Source organism: Carettochelys insculpta, chromosome 12, assembly GCF_033958435.1.
Source record: "Carettochelys insculpta isolate YL-2023 chromosome 12, ASM3395843v1, whole genome shotgun sequence".
Classification (NCBI taxonomy): domain Eukaryota; kingdom Metazoa; phylum Chordata; order Testudines; family Carettochelyidae; genus Carettochelys; species Carettochelys insculpta.
This window is the reverse complement of record NC_134148.1, coordinates 18,452,278-18,468,089: the sequence shown is the minus strand read 5'-3', so window position 1 is coordinate 18,468,089 and position 15,812 is coordinate 18,452,278. Positions and strand designations below refer to the sequence as shown.

The 15,812-nt window shown below is 42.4% G+C and overlaps 1 protein-coding gene across 2 annotated transcripts in view; it reads left to right on the top strand.

Moving 5' to 3' along the window:
• Window positions 1-15,812, top strand: part of CGNL1 (cingulin like 1) — a 125,775-nt gene that overhangs the window by 38,625 nt on the left and 71,338 nt on the right. For both annotated transcript variants that reach the window (XM_075006238.1, XM_075006237.1), the window contains exons 3-8: window positions 146-240; window positions 1,229-1,322; window positions 1,944-2,045; window positions 3,338-3,483; window positions 4,471-4,606; window positions 6,719-6,931. In XM_075006238.1, coding sequence (XP_074862339.1) covers window positions 146-240; window positions 1,229-1,322; window positions 1,944-2,045; window positions 3,338-3,483; window positions 4,471-4,606; window positions 6,719-6,931 — 786 coding nt within the window. The remainder of the gene's footprint in view (window positions 1-145; window positions 241-1,228; window positions 1,323-1,943; window positions 2,046-3,337; window positions 3,484-4,470; window positions 4,607-6,718; window positions 6,932-15,812) is intronic.

Genomic DNA, 15,812 nt, shown 5'->3' with positions numbered 1-15,812 from the left:
CCAGAGTTATGAACCCCTTTTGCTGAGGTGTTCATAACTCAGGTTCTACTATATACAGAATAGAGGATTTCAAAGCAGAAGCAAAGATGGGAAGCAGATTCTTGAAAGAGAGTATGTATTTTGATATCTAGCCTTGTGTTTTTAGGCAACTCCTGATCTGTTAAAGGGCCAGCAAGACCTTGCACAACAAACAAATGAGGAGACAGCTAAGCAGATCCTTTACAATTACCTTAAGGAAGGGTTAGTAAACTTCCATTAACTTGTATAATAGAAGTTGTAGATTGTATCAGCATGAAGACTTTTATTTAATTTTTTAGGAGAGGTTATCTGGTCATTTGAAATATGTACCTGAAATCTTCTGGATGCTTTTCAGATGATCCCCATAGCAGTCTGTTCCTATGTGTTTTATATCCTGTGCCATACAATATTGTGATGCTAAGGGAACAATAAAATACAGTACAGTCCCAGTTATCCAACCCCCTGGATTATTTAACATTCTATTTTATCCAACATGCATGGAGCAGCGTGGGATAAAACTGAATGTTGGATTACTGGGGGTCAGGCAATCACTCCCCCAGCTCCACAGCTGCCAACAGCCTGCCGCATTCCTAAATGAATGTATACAAATAATTGGAAAGTTTTAATGTAAGTTCCTTCTCGTCTTTTGCATCAAATGCCTTGTTCAGGTGACAGATTATCACATTTTTTGTGGTTTTATAAATATATAATTATATATACCAATTAAAAAGGGGTGGGACATGAAAATTTCAAACCCACACAATATATGTAACATTTCTGTGCATCCTTCAAGCCTTTTAGGCCATTGATTGAGCAGAGCTTCTGATAATTGTTATATTGCAAAATATAAGCGTTGTGATGATTGGGAGGTAGCAGGCAGGGCAATGAGGACCTAAAGTGATTTGTATTAAAGTTGCAGGCAGCTTATTCAATAACTTGTGAACAAAACATCCATCATTGCTGTATTGTCCTTTAACTCCAAATTGCAATCAAAGAGCCACGTAATTTTCCCGGAAATATTTGCTATTTATTTTTTTGAATAACTTTTTTAAAGTCTTCATGGAATGGTAGTTTAAAATCTGTTTGCTCCTAATTGATTGTCATGTTTTTGTTCATATGATTTGGATGTTAGAGGCTTATTTTAGCTGGAGCACAATAATTGGTGTCCTAAGTCATTTCATTGTTTACATGCATGCCATTCATGTTTCAGAAGCCCTGATAATGAGGATGCTACAAAAAGGAAGGTCAACTTGGTTTTTGAGAAGATCCAGACTTTAAAATCAAGAGCTGCTGGGAGTGCACAAGTAAATAAATCACCTTTATTTGTATGTTTCATAAAATATTGAAGGACAGAACTGATCGTTGTCTAAAACCATTTACATGGTCTGTAAAAGGAGACTAGGGTGTAAGTTCCCAGCTCCCTGCCACTCTCGAGACTGGGAAGCCGCTCCTGTTGGGTGTCAGTTGCATTAACCCAAGACACACACAACTTGATTGCGCCTATCTCAAGAATTTACTGTTCTCAACTCCCACAATGTCTGTCAAAGGAATATAAACTAATCTCAGTGGAATTTGGCCAGAAGTATTAGTATTAGAAGTATTAGTGGTTTATGCGATTTCTGTTGTTGGGTTTTATTTTTTAGGGCTATAAAATACACATGGTTCTTTTGAGATATTTTCTGTGCTACTGGCAATATGCCTTGAGCAAACAGTAAAAAATTGAACAAGAATTACATCCTAGTGTAATTGAAAACATTAGGTTATCTCAAACTGTGTTATAACTATCCCAGGTGTAGCTAACTATAGACAACAGATTTGTCACTATTTTTTATTAGTTCTATCTGTGATTTAATAAAAGTTTTATAAAGGAAATCAGAAAATAATATATTGAACTTTTAGGATTAAGTCTCTTTGTTTAATTGTAGGTTTCCGATTCTTCAGCTGAAGTCAAAGCATTGCTGGAACAAAAAAGAGAACTAGAAAACAAGGTTGCAGAGCTACAGAACAGGCTGGATCTAAAAATTAAGGTATTCTATTTTGTTACTTACAGTATAAAGAATAGTAGTAGTATTGCAAACATGATGTTCTAAACAACTGACAAACTGATAAATCCAACATTTTCTTTTATGAAAGATTTATGCTAAACAGGTCTGGCCTCAGGGCCAGGCGAGCAAAGCGATTGCCTTGGGCCCCATGCCTTCAGGGCCTCACACTCCCACCAGGCCCCACTATCAGTGTGCTGCCTTCAGCCCCACTCGCTGGCCAGGCCCCTGCTGTCTGTGTGCCACCTTGGAGCATGCAAACTCTTTTGTCAGACCTGATACAAAACTTGCCATTAAATATTCTGTCCCTAAACTAATGATTTTGTATGCTTTGTAAACTTTGTGCTTTATGTAGTTAGAGGCTGTGATTTAGGTAAAGAGAATATTGCTGAGATTTTGAGCCCAAGAATTAGAAGATGCTGTGGGTTCCTCATGCATTCCTCCTCTTACATTTAAAAAAAAAAAATCATTGTTTATGTATCAGTGAATATATGTTAAATCATACTAATGTTCTCAGACTAATGGGTGGAATTTGCATAAGTCCTTAATAAATATGAAAAGTGATCATTTTGCATCGTATGATTATAGTTTTTGCTTCTAAGCAAATTTCTTTTTTTTTTTTTTTAAACATGCTTTTCTAAAAATAATCTTTCCCCATTGTTTGCTTCACATAGTGGTCACAAGTTACATAAGTGAAACTTGGTTAAATAGCTGCAAAAGTAGAGCAGAAAAATATTTGTAATTATGGTGAAACATATTTGGAATATATTGCCCTGGTCCTTAAATGGTCTCCTCAAGGATTGAACTCACAACCCCAATGGCCTGCTAAACCCAGGGTGTAAATTCAGTATTTGGAATAGGAGGCATACTTGTTTTAGTTCATGTAGTTGCTAGTAAAACAGGTTTAACTTTCATATTCAATCTAGAACTCAAAATGATTAATTGCTAAAAAGCACTGAAGAGGCTATGGAGGCAATTTTGTTGTAATAGATTATAATGCATCTTAAGTCTGTGATAGCAATCAGTGTAGTGAAGACTGACTGGCTAATACAGGGAAGCCTTTTCCTTTGCCCATTTCTAACACAAGTCCAAAAGCCATGCTTATCTTCTCTGGTACAGTTCCTATTATGAGATTTCATAGTCTAAGTAGTTTAATGCTCTAATTGAAAAAGAATGAAGTATTGAGAGTGAATCTTTCCCTGCCTTCAAAAACAAGGCTTTTTGCTTTGTTGTTAGCATGTTACCTCAGCTTCTGACTTTCAATGTGTACAATTTAGAATCAGCAAAATGCCAAAGAGAGAGACACTACAAAACCAACTGTGAAAGATCTACAAGAGCAATTTGCTGAAAGTCTGAAAGAAAACAATGCCTTAAAAAAGCGTCTAGGAGAAAGTGAGAGAGAACTCAGGCAAAACTTAGAAGAGTAAGTTTCTTGTAGAAAATTTCATTGTGGAATTTGTTTCTTTATTAAACGCTGCATTTTAACTTGGTCTATCATTCCCTTTCCCCCAAACTAAGGCTTAGAATGGGGTGAGCAAATGGGAGAGGGGGCCTGAAATTTTGTGAAGGGGGCACAACACAATTGGCTGCTGGCTCTCAGGCTCATGCATCAATTTAAAAATCTGGAAATATGTTACTGTTTTAATGTATGTATGTTCACATTATATACCAATTAATAAAGTTTTTTACATTCTACAGACTTATATTTCTACATGTGCCGAAAGGGTTTTTTTTTCCCCCATATGAACATAGCCAAAATTTCCATCAATCTGGATTACATTAGACAGGTTGGAGTAAAACACTTGGGAGCTGAAGATATCTTTGTTTGACCAGTCTGAAAAATGCAGGTTGGATTATATTAGACAGGTTACAATTGCAGGGATGAGAAGTGGGGCTTGATGTGAAAAGTTTGCTCAGACCTGTCTTAGAAGAAACTAACCCAATACAATATCCAGTAGTGCTGCTTTTATTATTACCTGGAGTGTTTAAATGTCTACCTCAAAACTGACCAGCTACAGGTATTTAAGGCAAAACTGAGATTTTTGTTGTTTTAACACATCTTCGTGCAAATTGTACTCGTAGTGCATGCTCATCCAGTACAGTTAGGTTTTTTAAATGCACGAGCACTACAGTGTTGTCAGTGAAAAATATTGTCTGAAATAAAATTCAGCATTCCACAGGTATGTATTTGGTGCATAAGAAAATTTTCCATTTTTACTATTAGAGTGAAGATGGTCTCCTCCTGTCTGAGGTGATGACGAATATCCCCTCCCCAGCTTCCCTTACTACTGCCTCATTTGATCCTATCCCATTCTGGGAGAGCAAGAGCAATTCCTCAGAGGTTTATGGTACTTGAAAAAAAATGGAACGCCACTAAAAATCTAAACATTTCTTTTCCCCCCTTGTTGAGACTTTTTCAAGTGAAAATGGAGCAGGAGCAGCACCAAACTGAAATCAGAGACCTGCAGGACCAGCTTTCCGAAATGCACGATGAACTGGACAATGCAAAGCATGCTGTGGATGGGGAGAAGGAGGTTCTGATTGAGGTTAGTTAATAAAAGAAGCTCAAGGATAGTGTACATGAGGCTACAGTAAGCCCTCAATTTAGCAGACCCCAATTAAGCGGACTTTGAGAACAACAGACCTTGTTGTTCCTGAAGTCTGCTTAACCGGGCCCGTAAAATCTTAAGTACCTACCCACCTCGCCCCACCCCCATGGACTTACCACTTCAGAGCTGGAGCAGCCACCTCTTCCCCTAGAGCCGACACATGCTACTCCCACCGGGGTGGTGTGCGTGTGTGGGCAGACAGCACTTGTGTACACACCCTGCCACTGGTGGGAGGAGTGCGTGGTGGCTCCAGCAGCAGCTCTTTCAGGTGGCGGCTGCAGCTCTTGCTGCCTTTGTATAGTGGGGCCGCCAGCCACAATGCAGCGGGGCCCCCAGCTGCGCCGCAGCTTTTCCTGCTGTGCATGGCGTGGCTTTTGCTGCTGCATGCAGTGGAGCCCCCAGCAACAGCAGCAGACTCCAGCTGCTAATCCTGTGGCAGTGAGTAGTGGGTGTTTTGCGGGGGCTGAGGGAAGTGGGGAGGCTGGGGTAGCCTGGCAGGGGTGGGTCATAATGAACCCTCTTATTTAACAGATGTCTGGGTTTAATGGAAACCCCTCCCCCCATTAGTCTGTTCAATTGAGGGTTTACTGTATCCTGAACAGTTATGTCTGTGTCCCATTGAATGGGAGTTTTGGAAACAAGCCAGCATCTCATGTTAAAGATTGCCAGCTAATAGATACTAGCTTCCCTTTTATACAGAGGACCCCAGGATGACATATGAGGTGCTTTGGTGTTTATCTTTCAACTTGTGATCAGTGCTCTCTTTGTAGGACATGAAAGTACACTATTGAGACAGAGCAGACTAAGAAAACATAGCAACTTTCCTGTAAAGTATTTTGTTGCAGTTTTTAAAATCCTCCAGACAAATCTGCCGGAGTATTCAGTGGAAAAGACTCTGATGAGCAGAGCAATGGCTTGAGTAAAACTCTTGGGAGCCGAAGATATCTTTGTGTGACCAATTTCACGAACGCATGCAGTCTGTCATGTAACACATATGACAGATTAGTCTTTCAGGCCAGTTTTGTCCTTCATCGTGGCTTTTATTTCTGAGGGTTTAACATGCAACTTGTATGCTAGTGTTACATTGATCGAAAAGAGAGAAACCTACAATGTGGGCTCCCACTTCAGCCCTGTAGGGAATGAGCATTTTACAAACATGAATGAAACCTCAAGTCACCCCTGTAATGCGGGTAAGCCTTATGCTAGGTTTACTGTATGTAGTACAATAAAAGCTCTTTAACATCTGGAAAACTCGGTTAACTGGCACTTGCCGCAGATGGCAATACAGTTCTCCCTCCAGTTAACTGGAAAAATTCTGCTAGCTGTCTGGCATCATTTTCCAGTGTTTGTGGAAGTCGTGTGTGTTTGATGGCCCTGAGATGGTAGAAGAGCAGTAGATTACAGCACTGTGTACATTAATAGTGTTAAAAGGTGTACTGTTAATTAAGGTTATTTCATTTCTTAAACATTTGGGCATTTGTTGCAAAAGCTTGAGTAACCAGCATGTTTGATTAACTGGCAGCCCCCATTCCCCGTGCATGCCAGGTAACAAAGCTTGTACTGTAATTAGGGATATAGAATGACATCAAAAGGTTATGAGTGTAACTCCTCCAAAGTTACAGTGAGTCTGGAGCTAATCCAGGAAGAAAGTTGAGCTGAATTTACTAGAGCTCATTTCTTTTAATACAAGGTGATAGAGAAAACCTGACTAAATGAAAATTTTACTTTGGATGTGGCAGTAACAAAAATACATAAAAACAAAATCGTGCAGGAGGAATAGAAAAAAGATCTGGAGAGCAGCACCCAACGATCAAGAAAACTCTAGGAGATTTAGTGTGCTCTGGGTGAACAATAACAAGGCTTATGAGTAATCAGCAGACATAATTGAGCTAACACCACTAAACCAAGGAGAAGGCATTTCATATCTCATACTGTAACTTGGGGATACCATAGTTGTACAGAAAAAGATTAGAGACTTCCTAATAGCCATTTTTGAGAACCAGATGCAGAAGAGACATTATAATTTGGGGGTTTTCTAAATATTTCTAGGAGCTAATGCAAATGAAGCAGGATCTGCAAGAAATATCCATGGCCAAAGAACAACAAGAAGAAACACTGAGAAAAAGAGAGCGGGAATTGACTGCTTTAAAAGGAGCATTGAAAGAAGAAGTATCTAACCATGACCTGGAGATAGATAAACTTAAAGAACAGCATGACAAAGAACTTCACAATCTGAGAGAGGCCCTAGAGGAAGCCACAAAGGTGAGCTTAATGGTGAAAAATACATCTTTGTAAGAAAAACAATGAACCTGTACCAGGTTTCTTGGGTCATATACTTTCAAATCTTGCTGTGATCTCATTACAATAAATAGGTCAAGTTTTGAGCTAGGTCTTCATCTGGCATATATCAATGTAATTTCATTGAAGCTGTGCTGATTTACAATAGATGAAATGGTGACCAAAACTTTAAATAGTTATTTCCCACTTGCTTAATTTTTCCTTTCTGTAGACTCTGAAAGAGAGTGTGTGACAGAAAGGTGTACTAGACCCAAAGACATGACCGAAACACTGCGGGTCGCCTTTAGATCGGGGTGGGTAATAGTTTTTGGTGGGGGACCTCTCCAAGAATTTGGTAAATGGCCGAGGTCTGTACTCTTCCATGACATTAATGGAGGAGGTGCAGGGTCTGGCATGGAGGTTGGTTGCAGAAAAAAGCTTGGGGAAGGGGTACACAAGAACGAGCCAGGTCTAGGAGGCGATTAGATTCAGGAGAGAATTCTTATCTTGGGGAGAGGTGCAAGATCTGGGAGGGCGTTTGGATGCCGGAGGGGATTGGGGTGCAGGAGGTGGTGCAGGATTCAGGAGGGACTATGGGTATGGGTGACCTGGGGGAGAAATGTAGGAAAGGGTTGTGACCTGGGACAGGGGATTGGTGATCTGCGAGACTGTGCTTCGGTCAGGGGCAGCATGTGAAGCCCCCCTGCTTTCTGTCTCTCTCTGTCTGCAGCAGACAGAGAACACCCGGCCCCTGTATTTGGCCACCTTGCATGTCTTGCAGGGGTGTGACAGGGAGGGAGCCTGCCCAAGGCTCCCACTGGGCCACAGGACAGTGCTGGGCCAGATCTGGTGGCTTGGCTGGCCATAATTTGCTTGTCCCTGTTTCTGATTGTCAAGTGCGTCTCAATCTCCAATGATGATGATCAGGTGGTCTTTCAGAATAGGATCCAGGGGCCTTTTTGAGAAGTGTGAATCTGGTGCTCTTCTCCAAGGCAGTCCTTCCAGAAGCTTCTCAGAAGAGGAAGCAATTGGGAATTCTTTGCATGCGGCTTCTAAGAGGTTTTCATAAAATTTGAATGTTGTGCTTATAGCAGGAGGCTGGTGGTGCCTCAGATATCTCCTCCTTTCATTTTATGCCAGATTTGTCAGTTTGGGAATTCTGAAGTGAATCATACCATTGACCTTTCTGAAAATGGTACACCCAGACCTGTGCGTAGTATTGCAACCATTGTAGACAGGAATCAGTTATTTAGGGAGTCAAGGGATTGCTAAATAGTTTTGCAGGCCCAACCAAAAATGCTCACGTTAGTGCTGAACTGCACACCCAATCTGCATACTTCTTAGTACTAGATGAGTTTGAGGGGATCTTGATATTATTAACCCAAAATATACTAAAAGTGAAAATAAATTAGGCTTTTGAAAGAAAGCTCTGTCATTTTATGTTTTGAATGAAGGAGAAAGGACTTCTATAGAAAATTATGTGTAAGATACTGTATATTTGTTATTTCTGATACAAGTACAATTTATCTGAATGACTGAGATGTTTACACACAGCAGTTTATTTATAGAAGGCAGTACCTCTTGTTGAGTTTGTCTGACTGGCTAAATTTGTCACCTTTCTATATCTGTATGCTGCATGGTTATATTGTGATATTTGATGCACATTGAGCTGCTTCAAGTAAAGTAGTCCTTTTTTAAGAAGAATAGAATGGGAGCACTTAAAATCATTTTTATTATAAAATAATTGTTGTGACAGCTGAACCCCAGTGAACCATCTTTCAAAGGTACTCCATAGTAATTTACTGTGTTTCAGTTACAAAACTGTAATTATAAATGACAGGAAATGAATGAATAGTCTGTTTGGTACAACAATAAAAGCAGTCTGGGAAACAGCCCTATGTGTTGCTGTGGCTAAGTGGTAGCTAGAAATAGCCATGCTTTACTTGCATGGCTTAGGCTCTGATAGATTAATCTGATGTATAAAAGTGAAACTTAATTAATTTTCCATGTTCTCAGGGCACCTCCTGGTCTTTTAACTTTCAGTGACTTCTGTTTTTTAAATAAAACAATTAATCATAATGTTTAAAAGGATTTTTATTCCTCAATTGTGTCGTCTTAAACAAAAACAAAAACCAGGTACTCAGAAGAACTTCTGACTAAAATGAGTTGTTATATTTGCCAGGCAGTTTGACTTGCTTTTCAAGGTGAGGTAGACTGTGCTGAAAGGGGTCATTTCCATATCATGACTACTGTTATCTTATAAATATTCCAATTAATTAGTCTGACAACTCTGTGGTGGATGTACAGCTATCTAATATGAAAAGTATAGTTTATATAAAAAAGTTGTGCTGACCTAAGTGGTGTTTGCACTGTTAGCCTTTTGGATACAGGAAGTTTACAGTAGAGGCTGCTGAAAATAAGTCACTGTGGTGTGCAATGAATCAAGCAGTTGTGTAAATACCGTAGGAATATTTTACACACAGGTGGAAGTCATGCTGGTGTCCTGTAAATAGGGCTACGTAAGTGTCAGTCTGTATATGGAGTTTGTTTTCATGTTGCACCTGTGGCCTAAAATTCACTGTACATTAGTCCCTTAGGATACGCGAGGGTTGCATTCTACGCAACCCGCAAGTATCCCAAATTTCGGGTAAGGCAGGGTGGGGGCTTGGGCGGTGGGTTGGGGCCAAGGGGTTAAGCTTGGGATGGGTAGGGCTGCAGCAGGGGCGGGAGGGTGAAGTTGAGCCAGGGCATGCAGGGGTTGGAACCAGGTCTGCAGAGGTTGGAGCCGGGACCACGGGGTGGTGAGCAGGGGGCTGGAGCTCGAGCCCTGCGTGCCATGCCGGGGGTTGGAGCCTGACTGTTGTGTGGGGTTGTAGTGTGTGGCGGTTGGGAGCCTGATGTGTGGGATGGGGCCGGGAGCACCCAGCATGGGGTTGTGAGCTGGGGCCACGGGGGGGCGATGCTGATATTGGGGAGGAGGGCAAGGGGCTTTAGCCCTCCTAGCTGCCTGCAGCAGCGGGCAATTAGGGATCTAAAACCCTTCTCACTACCTTCCCAGAGCAGGGCCGCTGTCAGCTTGTTAGCGGCAGGCAGCTAAGTGAGCTAAAATCCTTCCCTCTCCCTTCCTAGAGACACTCTGGGAAGGCAGGTGGGTTAAGAGCCCCTTTCCTCTAGCTGCCTACAGCTGTGGGAGGCTAGGCAGACTGAAAGCCATGTGTCTTCGAGTTGTGTGAAACTCATGTTAAAGCAAGTTTCATGCAACCCAAAGATGCATGAAGCGGGGTTTTACTGTACCAAATAAAGTTGTTTATAGTTTCTTAGTCAGAAAAGGAATTATTTGCAGGGAAAACAGTTCCTTGTCAGTAGAACCATCTTCACTATTGGAAATATCAGGTGGCTTGGCAGGTACCTTACTGAGTGCTTACAATATACAGGACTAGCACACCACTTCTATGTCTTCCATACCAGGTTAAAAACATAATCAGGGTAATCTTATGGGAGTTCAGAGGAGGATGTCCATCACATATGCAACCCTGTGTGCTTACTGATTTTGATGATTGGTTTTGTCACAAATCATTTGTAAAACATGGTGTGATCGTATTTATCAATTGGATTAAGTTTCTTTTCATGGTTTCTATGTTAAGATCTTCATTTTCTTCCTTGTAACAACCTTTCTCCCTGACTTTTGTGTCCCATCGTTGTTTTAGTTTTCATTTTGTTGTTCTTGATTGGTAGTCGCATTTGTCACAGCAAACAGATTCTCCTGCCAGTGAAATGCTCCTAGATTGTCAATAAGACAATGAGCAGATGCTGCTCTTTCCATTTAATGCTATGTCTGTGTTCCCATAGTACTTCTTCATCCAGGGGTAAATAGCATTTTACACACACTAATACAAAGGAGCCTCCGTAGATTCAAGTGGAGATACAGAAGTGAGTGAGAAGAATCCCTTTGCCAATTACTTTCCCTCTCTGCTGTGTTACGTATTGCACAGCAACCCTACACAGCAGTTTAGGGTAGAAGGTGCTGAATTTTGGAGTGGAGGGAAGCAACATGTAATAATTTGAGTTTGAACTTGGTTAGCTCAAGGCAGTTTTGCTACTCTATTGAAAAGTCCCAGGAAATTCTAATGTCCACACGCAGACAGGTCAGGTAAGTTTTATGACACTTTCAAAGAAAGATCCTCCAGTGGGTTCCCTTTCCTTGATTTTTTTAATTGCTAAGCCCCACCAGTGTGTTCCATTCTATTGGAGGCAGGGCAAAAGACAAGAATTCCTATTCCAAAGAGTTAACAGTCTTGAGGCCTATTTTGGGTCTCTTCTGAATATCATTTCTCATGTGATTTTTTGATAATGGATACGTGACAACTATTATGTGAAATTCCGGTAGCTTTACACTTCTTGAAGGGAAAAATGAGCTTCTGAGAATCATGTTGATGACTCAGTTGCATGTGGATTCACAAGCAGTAATGCCACAATCACCACTTTCTTGAAAACCTACTGTCCTGTAGATGTGTCTCTTGTCTAAGAAAGAAATGAGTAGGCATGTTCCTGCCTGTCTTGTGAGATCACTGTCTCTAATTAAGTTGAACAATGTAATACTTGGCGTAAAAAACAGCTCCAAAGGTGCAGTCTTCAAGCCCTGCTAAGCAATGCTAGTCACACTTTACAAAGACCCAAATACCATTTGATTCAGACTGGAATTATATAAGTAATCAATGAATGAAAAAGTAATATTTATTGAACCAAGACAAACTAAACGTAGGGGCTGTGCATCTTTGGGTCTCTCACTTGTTTTGTATGAAATTTAAACACCTCTAAAAACAAATAACTTTCAAATTCGTATCTCCTGTACTTGCACGATGTTAATTTTGCCTTTGAAGAATTTTGTGCAAACTTTTTGTAAAAATTCTGCACTATTTTATTTTGAGGTTTAAAGTGTAAAACTCTGAAATAGAATTTCATAATCTCTACAGTGCATCACCGTGAAACAAAGTTTTTGCACATATAGAAATCTACTTAATAAGCTTGGCAAGTCATTAGACAAAATCTACAGATTATAGGATTAGTCTTTGTAAACACACTGTGAAAGTACATGCAGTGTAATTTTTTTGAGGTTCCTTCACCTACTCTGTGTTTAAAACTTTAAGTTATCTCGAGCTAACCAGTTTTAATCTGCCCTCCCCTTACTACTATGTTCTTCATTCTTGTAGATAGAAATGCATCCTAGATGTTTCTCATTATGGGCTATTATAAGACTAATCTTCAAAATCTCCTCTTTATGCAATCTGCAAAGGGAAATCAAAGAACATCAGTCCTGGAAATGCAGAATAGTTGTTCACAACCTAGGGTATACAGAGATCTTCCAGAGGCTACATCAGCTCATCTAGACTTTTGCTTAGTTTACAACAGGCATAAAAAGCCCTAGCTAAGTCAGTACAGACTAAAATTTCATAAGATAATGCCTTGTTCACATTGCTGTATATACTGTGCACTGAAATACAAGTATGATAATTTATATTCCAATTTTTTTTTGTAGTTATATGGTACAAATGACAAAGTAAGCAATTTTTTCAGTAATCGTGACATATTTTTGTGTCTGATTTTATCAGGAGATCATTCTTAAGTGAGGGGAAATTTGGGGTATACAAGACAAATCAGACTCTTGAAAGGGGTACAGTACTCTGAAAACGTTGAGAGCCGCTGATGTAGAGAAGCTTTGAAAGGAAAGCAAAGGTCATAGCTGACCTGACCTGACCGCCTGAGGCTCTCTGATCACAGGTAATGGGAAATATTTTTCATGTAGATCAGCAGCCATTTGTTTTATGAGAGCTTAAACAAACTTGGATTAAAACACTGTAAATGTTACTGGGATAAACTGTGTGCACCCTGGATGTTAAATGGGGCTTCTCTGAAGTAGTATAAATGCAAACTGAAATACAAGAAAATCTGGAATAAGGGATAGTCCTGTTTTTAAGCTCTTCTGAAAGTGTCCAAACTTTTTCTTAAAAATAGGCAAATTGTCCTGTATTTTTCTCTTCCCTCCCACCCTCAACAATATTGGCCGGGTCCTGCTGCTGGCCAGGTCCGTGCTCACTAGCCACTCGCCACCAGTGAGTGGGGCAGGGGTCCAGTGTCTGACAGTAGGGGTGGGAGTGCAAGGCCAGTAATAGGACAAAGATGCAGTGCTCAGGGATGGGTGCTTTTGCTGTGGTACATCAGCACAGCCCCTGCTGCCTGCCAGCCCCTGTCCCCCATCCAGTTTCTGGCTGGCATTGCCTGCACACTGCGGTGGTTGATATGTGCGTCAGGCACCAGGCAGGGGCCAGTTACATGTCACCTCTGTTGCCCGCCCATTTGCTCTTCATGTGTTTTCCTTCTCACTGTCCTCTCCCTGCTGTGTCCCTTTGCCCCCCACAGTCCTTCTCATCCTCTGCATTCCCATGAGTGGGACATATCCAGCTCCCAGCGCTGTGTGGAGAGCCAGCCCCTGGTCAGAGCACACCTGCCATTGGCCAGCAGGCTCCTTCCTTTCCCCACTACCTTTGCCTGGGCCTGTGCCCCAGGAAAGCCCAAGACCCTCTGGCTCCAGCTTCTGTTCAGCAGGTGCTGAGACCTGCATGTGCTGGAGCTTCACACTCTGAAAATTCCTTTAATCTGGCCCCTGATGATCTGGAAATCGTCTGGCTTGGGAAAGCGTCTCTGCCCCTCAGCTGAGCTGCAGAGCACTGAGATGGAATGGTTCCCAGCCAGATAACACTACAAACCTGCAGACTCCGCAGCAGCCCCGAGGACAGATCTTAACACCCTCTTCATCTCCCAGCCCTCTGCCCTGGGCCCTGCCCCAAGGGGGCATGATGCTGCTCTGTCCTCTCAGCACCCTTTCCTGTCCAACCACCTCTCTGGCTGGGATCACTGACGCTTCTGCAATCAGGTTCTGTGGGTTCTAGTGCACAGAGAAGCCTTAACGAGGTGACCTTTTCCCACCTGCCCTGTAGCTGGTGGGGGGAAGGGGGACAGGAAGCAGGTGAGTTATGTCAGTGACCAGAAGCAGCCAGGCGGTACCATCCACCTTTTGACACTGTGCAGACGTGGGCAATCCAGCCATGGGTGTGGGGGAGTGCAAGGCGAGAAGAGGAGAGCTCTGCAAAGGCACAGGCCAGGTCATCCTTTCACACACACCCTCCTCCCCTGTGACTGGAAGCAGTTCCTGGGGCTTTCTGCCTGCCCAAAAGGCTATTCCTGGCCACATTCTGATGTGAACCCTTGCAGAAGTCTGGTGGGATAGGAGACCCTGTGTGCCCACTCACATGTTGCCTCAGAAAGATGTGGCACCACATACCAGGAGAAGTGGATCTGTCCCAGGATCCCAGCCAGGAATGGAGGGCAGAGGACGTTGGGCAGGGATGGTCAGGTTGGTTGGTCACCCACACCATGTGAGACAGGCGTACAGTATTGTAGGTGTGTAACCCATCCCCAGGAGCGTGGGGTTCAATGGGCGTATGTGTCACCCTGGGGGTGGATCTGGTATTTTGTTGTTTACCCCTCTGATTCACGGCCTTGACCATCAGTGAGTTAGAGGGTGGGTGTGTGAAGAGGAACTTCTGGATTACCAAATTTTCCAGATTATTGGACATCACCATAACCCCCATGCCCTCATTCAAATCCCTCTGTCGCAGCTCACCACCCCTGTGCCCAGCTGAGGCTCACCACCCCTGCGCATCTCCAACTACTTCTCTACCATGTGCTCCTGCAGCTTCTTCACCACTTCTCAACTTCACCACCCCCAGGCTCACTCAGCTTCTGCCCCACTCCACACTCCTGTAGCTTCACCTCTCCCATGTGTCTCCAGCTTCTTCACCACCCCATGGCTCATGCAGCTTCTTCACCACCCCCACACATCTCCAGTTTCACTTCCCCCGCACTCCCCAGCTCCAGCCCCTGGCCCCCCCTGCAGCCCTAACCCACCCCAGGCTGAACCTCCCTGCCCCACTCCCACAGCCCCAACCTATCACCTAAGCCCCCCTACTTACGCGAATTTCAAAGTACACATATCTTTGGGGATGCTGGACCATCAGGATTTCCAGATCACCAGAGGCCAGATTTTGTGTCTCAAAGTGAAAATGAGCCCATGAGGAAAGGTGAGGGAGAGCAAGCAATGGAGAGAGCAGGGGAAGGGTCTCATGGAAGGGACAGGCAGTGGTTGGACATGGGTGTTCAGTTTTCTGGAATTAGAAAGTTGGCAACCCTATCTGTGAGCTGTCCTAGAAGTATATGACAGTTCCTAAGATGTCACAATCTATAACATGTTGATGGGAAAAAGTATGAGGACACAGAAAAGCTGAATTAGTTGAAACAAAGGCCTGGTAAAGTTGAAGAACTATGTGAAAACATATGTGGTAAAAACAACCAGAAGCCTTGTGGCACCTTATAAACTAACTGATTTTTTTGGAGCATAAGCTTTCATGGGCAAAGACACATTTTGCCAGATGCCTACAAAAGCTTATGCTCCAAAAAATCTGTTAGTCAAAAAGGTGCCACAGGGGTTCTTGTTTTTGCAGATACAGACTAACACATAATGCTGCTTATAATCACAAACAGCTGCTGGGTTTTGAATATTTTATTCACTTGAAAAAGTAATACATTCTTATTCGTATTTCGTTAGACTTTATTTATAAATAACCAGACTCGGCTGTTATGCCATTTAGTTTTGAACAATGAAAATATGGTTAACACAAGTCCAGAGCCTCTCCTACTGGGACGGAGAAGAATGCTTACGCAGCTCTGGGCAAATTTAGGACAAAACACAGACTTCAGTACTGCTGCACCAGGGATGAATATAATTATCTGAGTGTAAACTCACAGATCC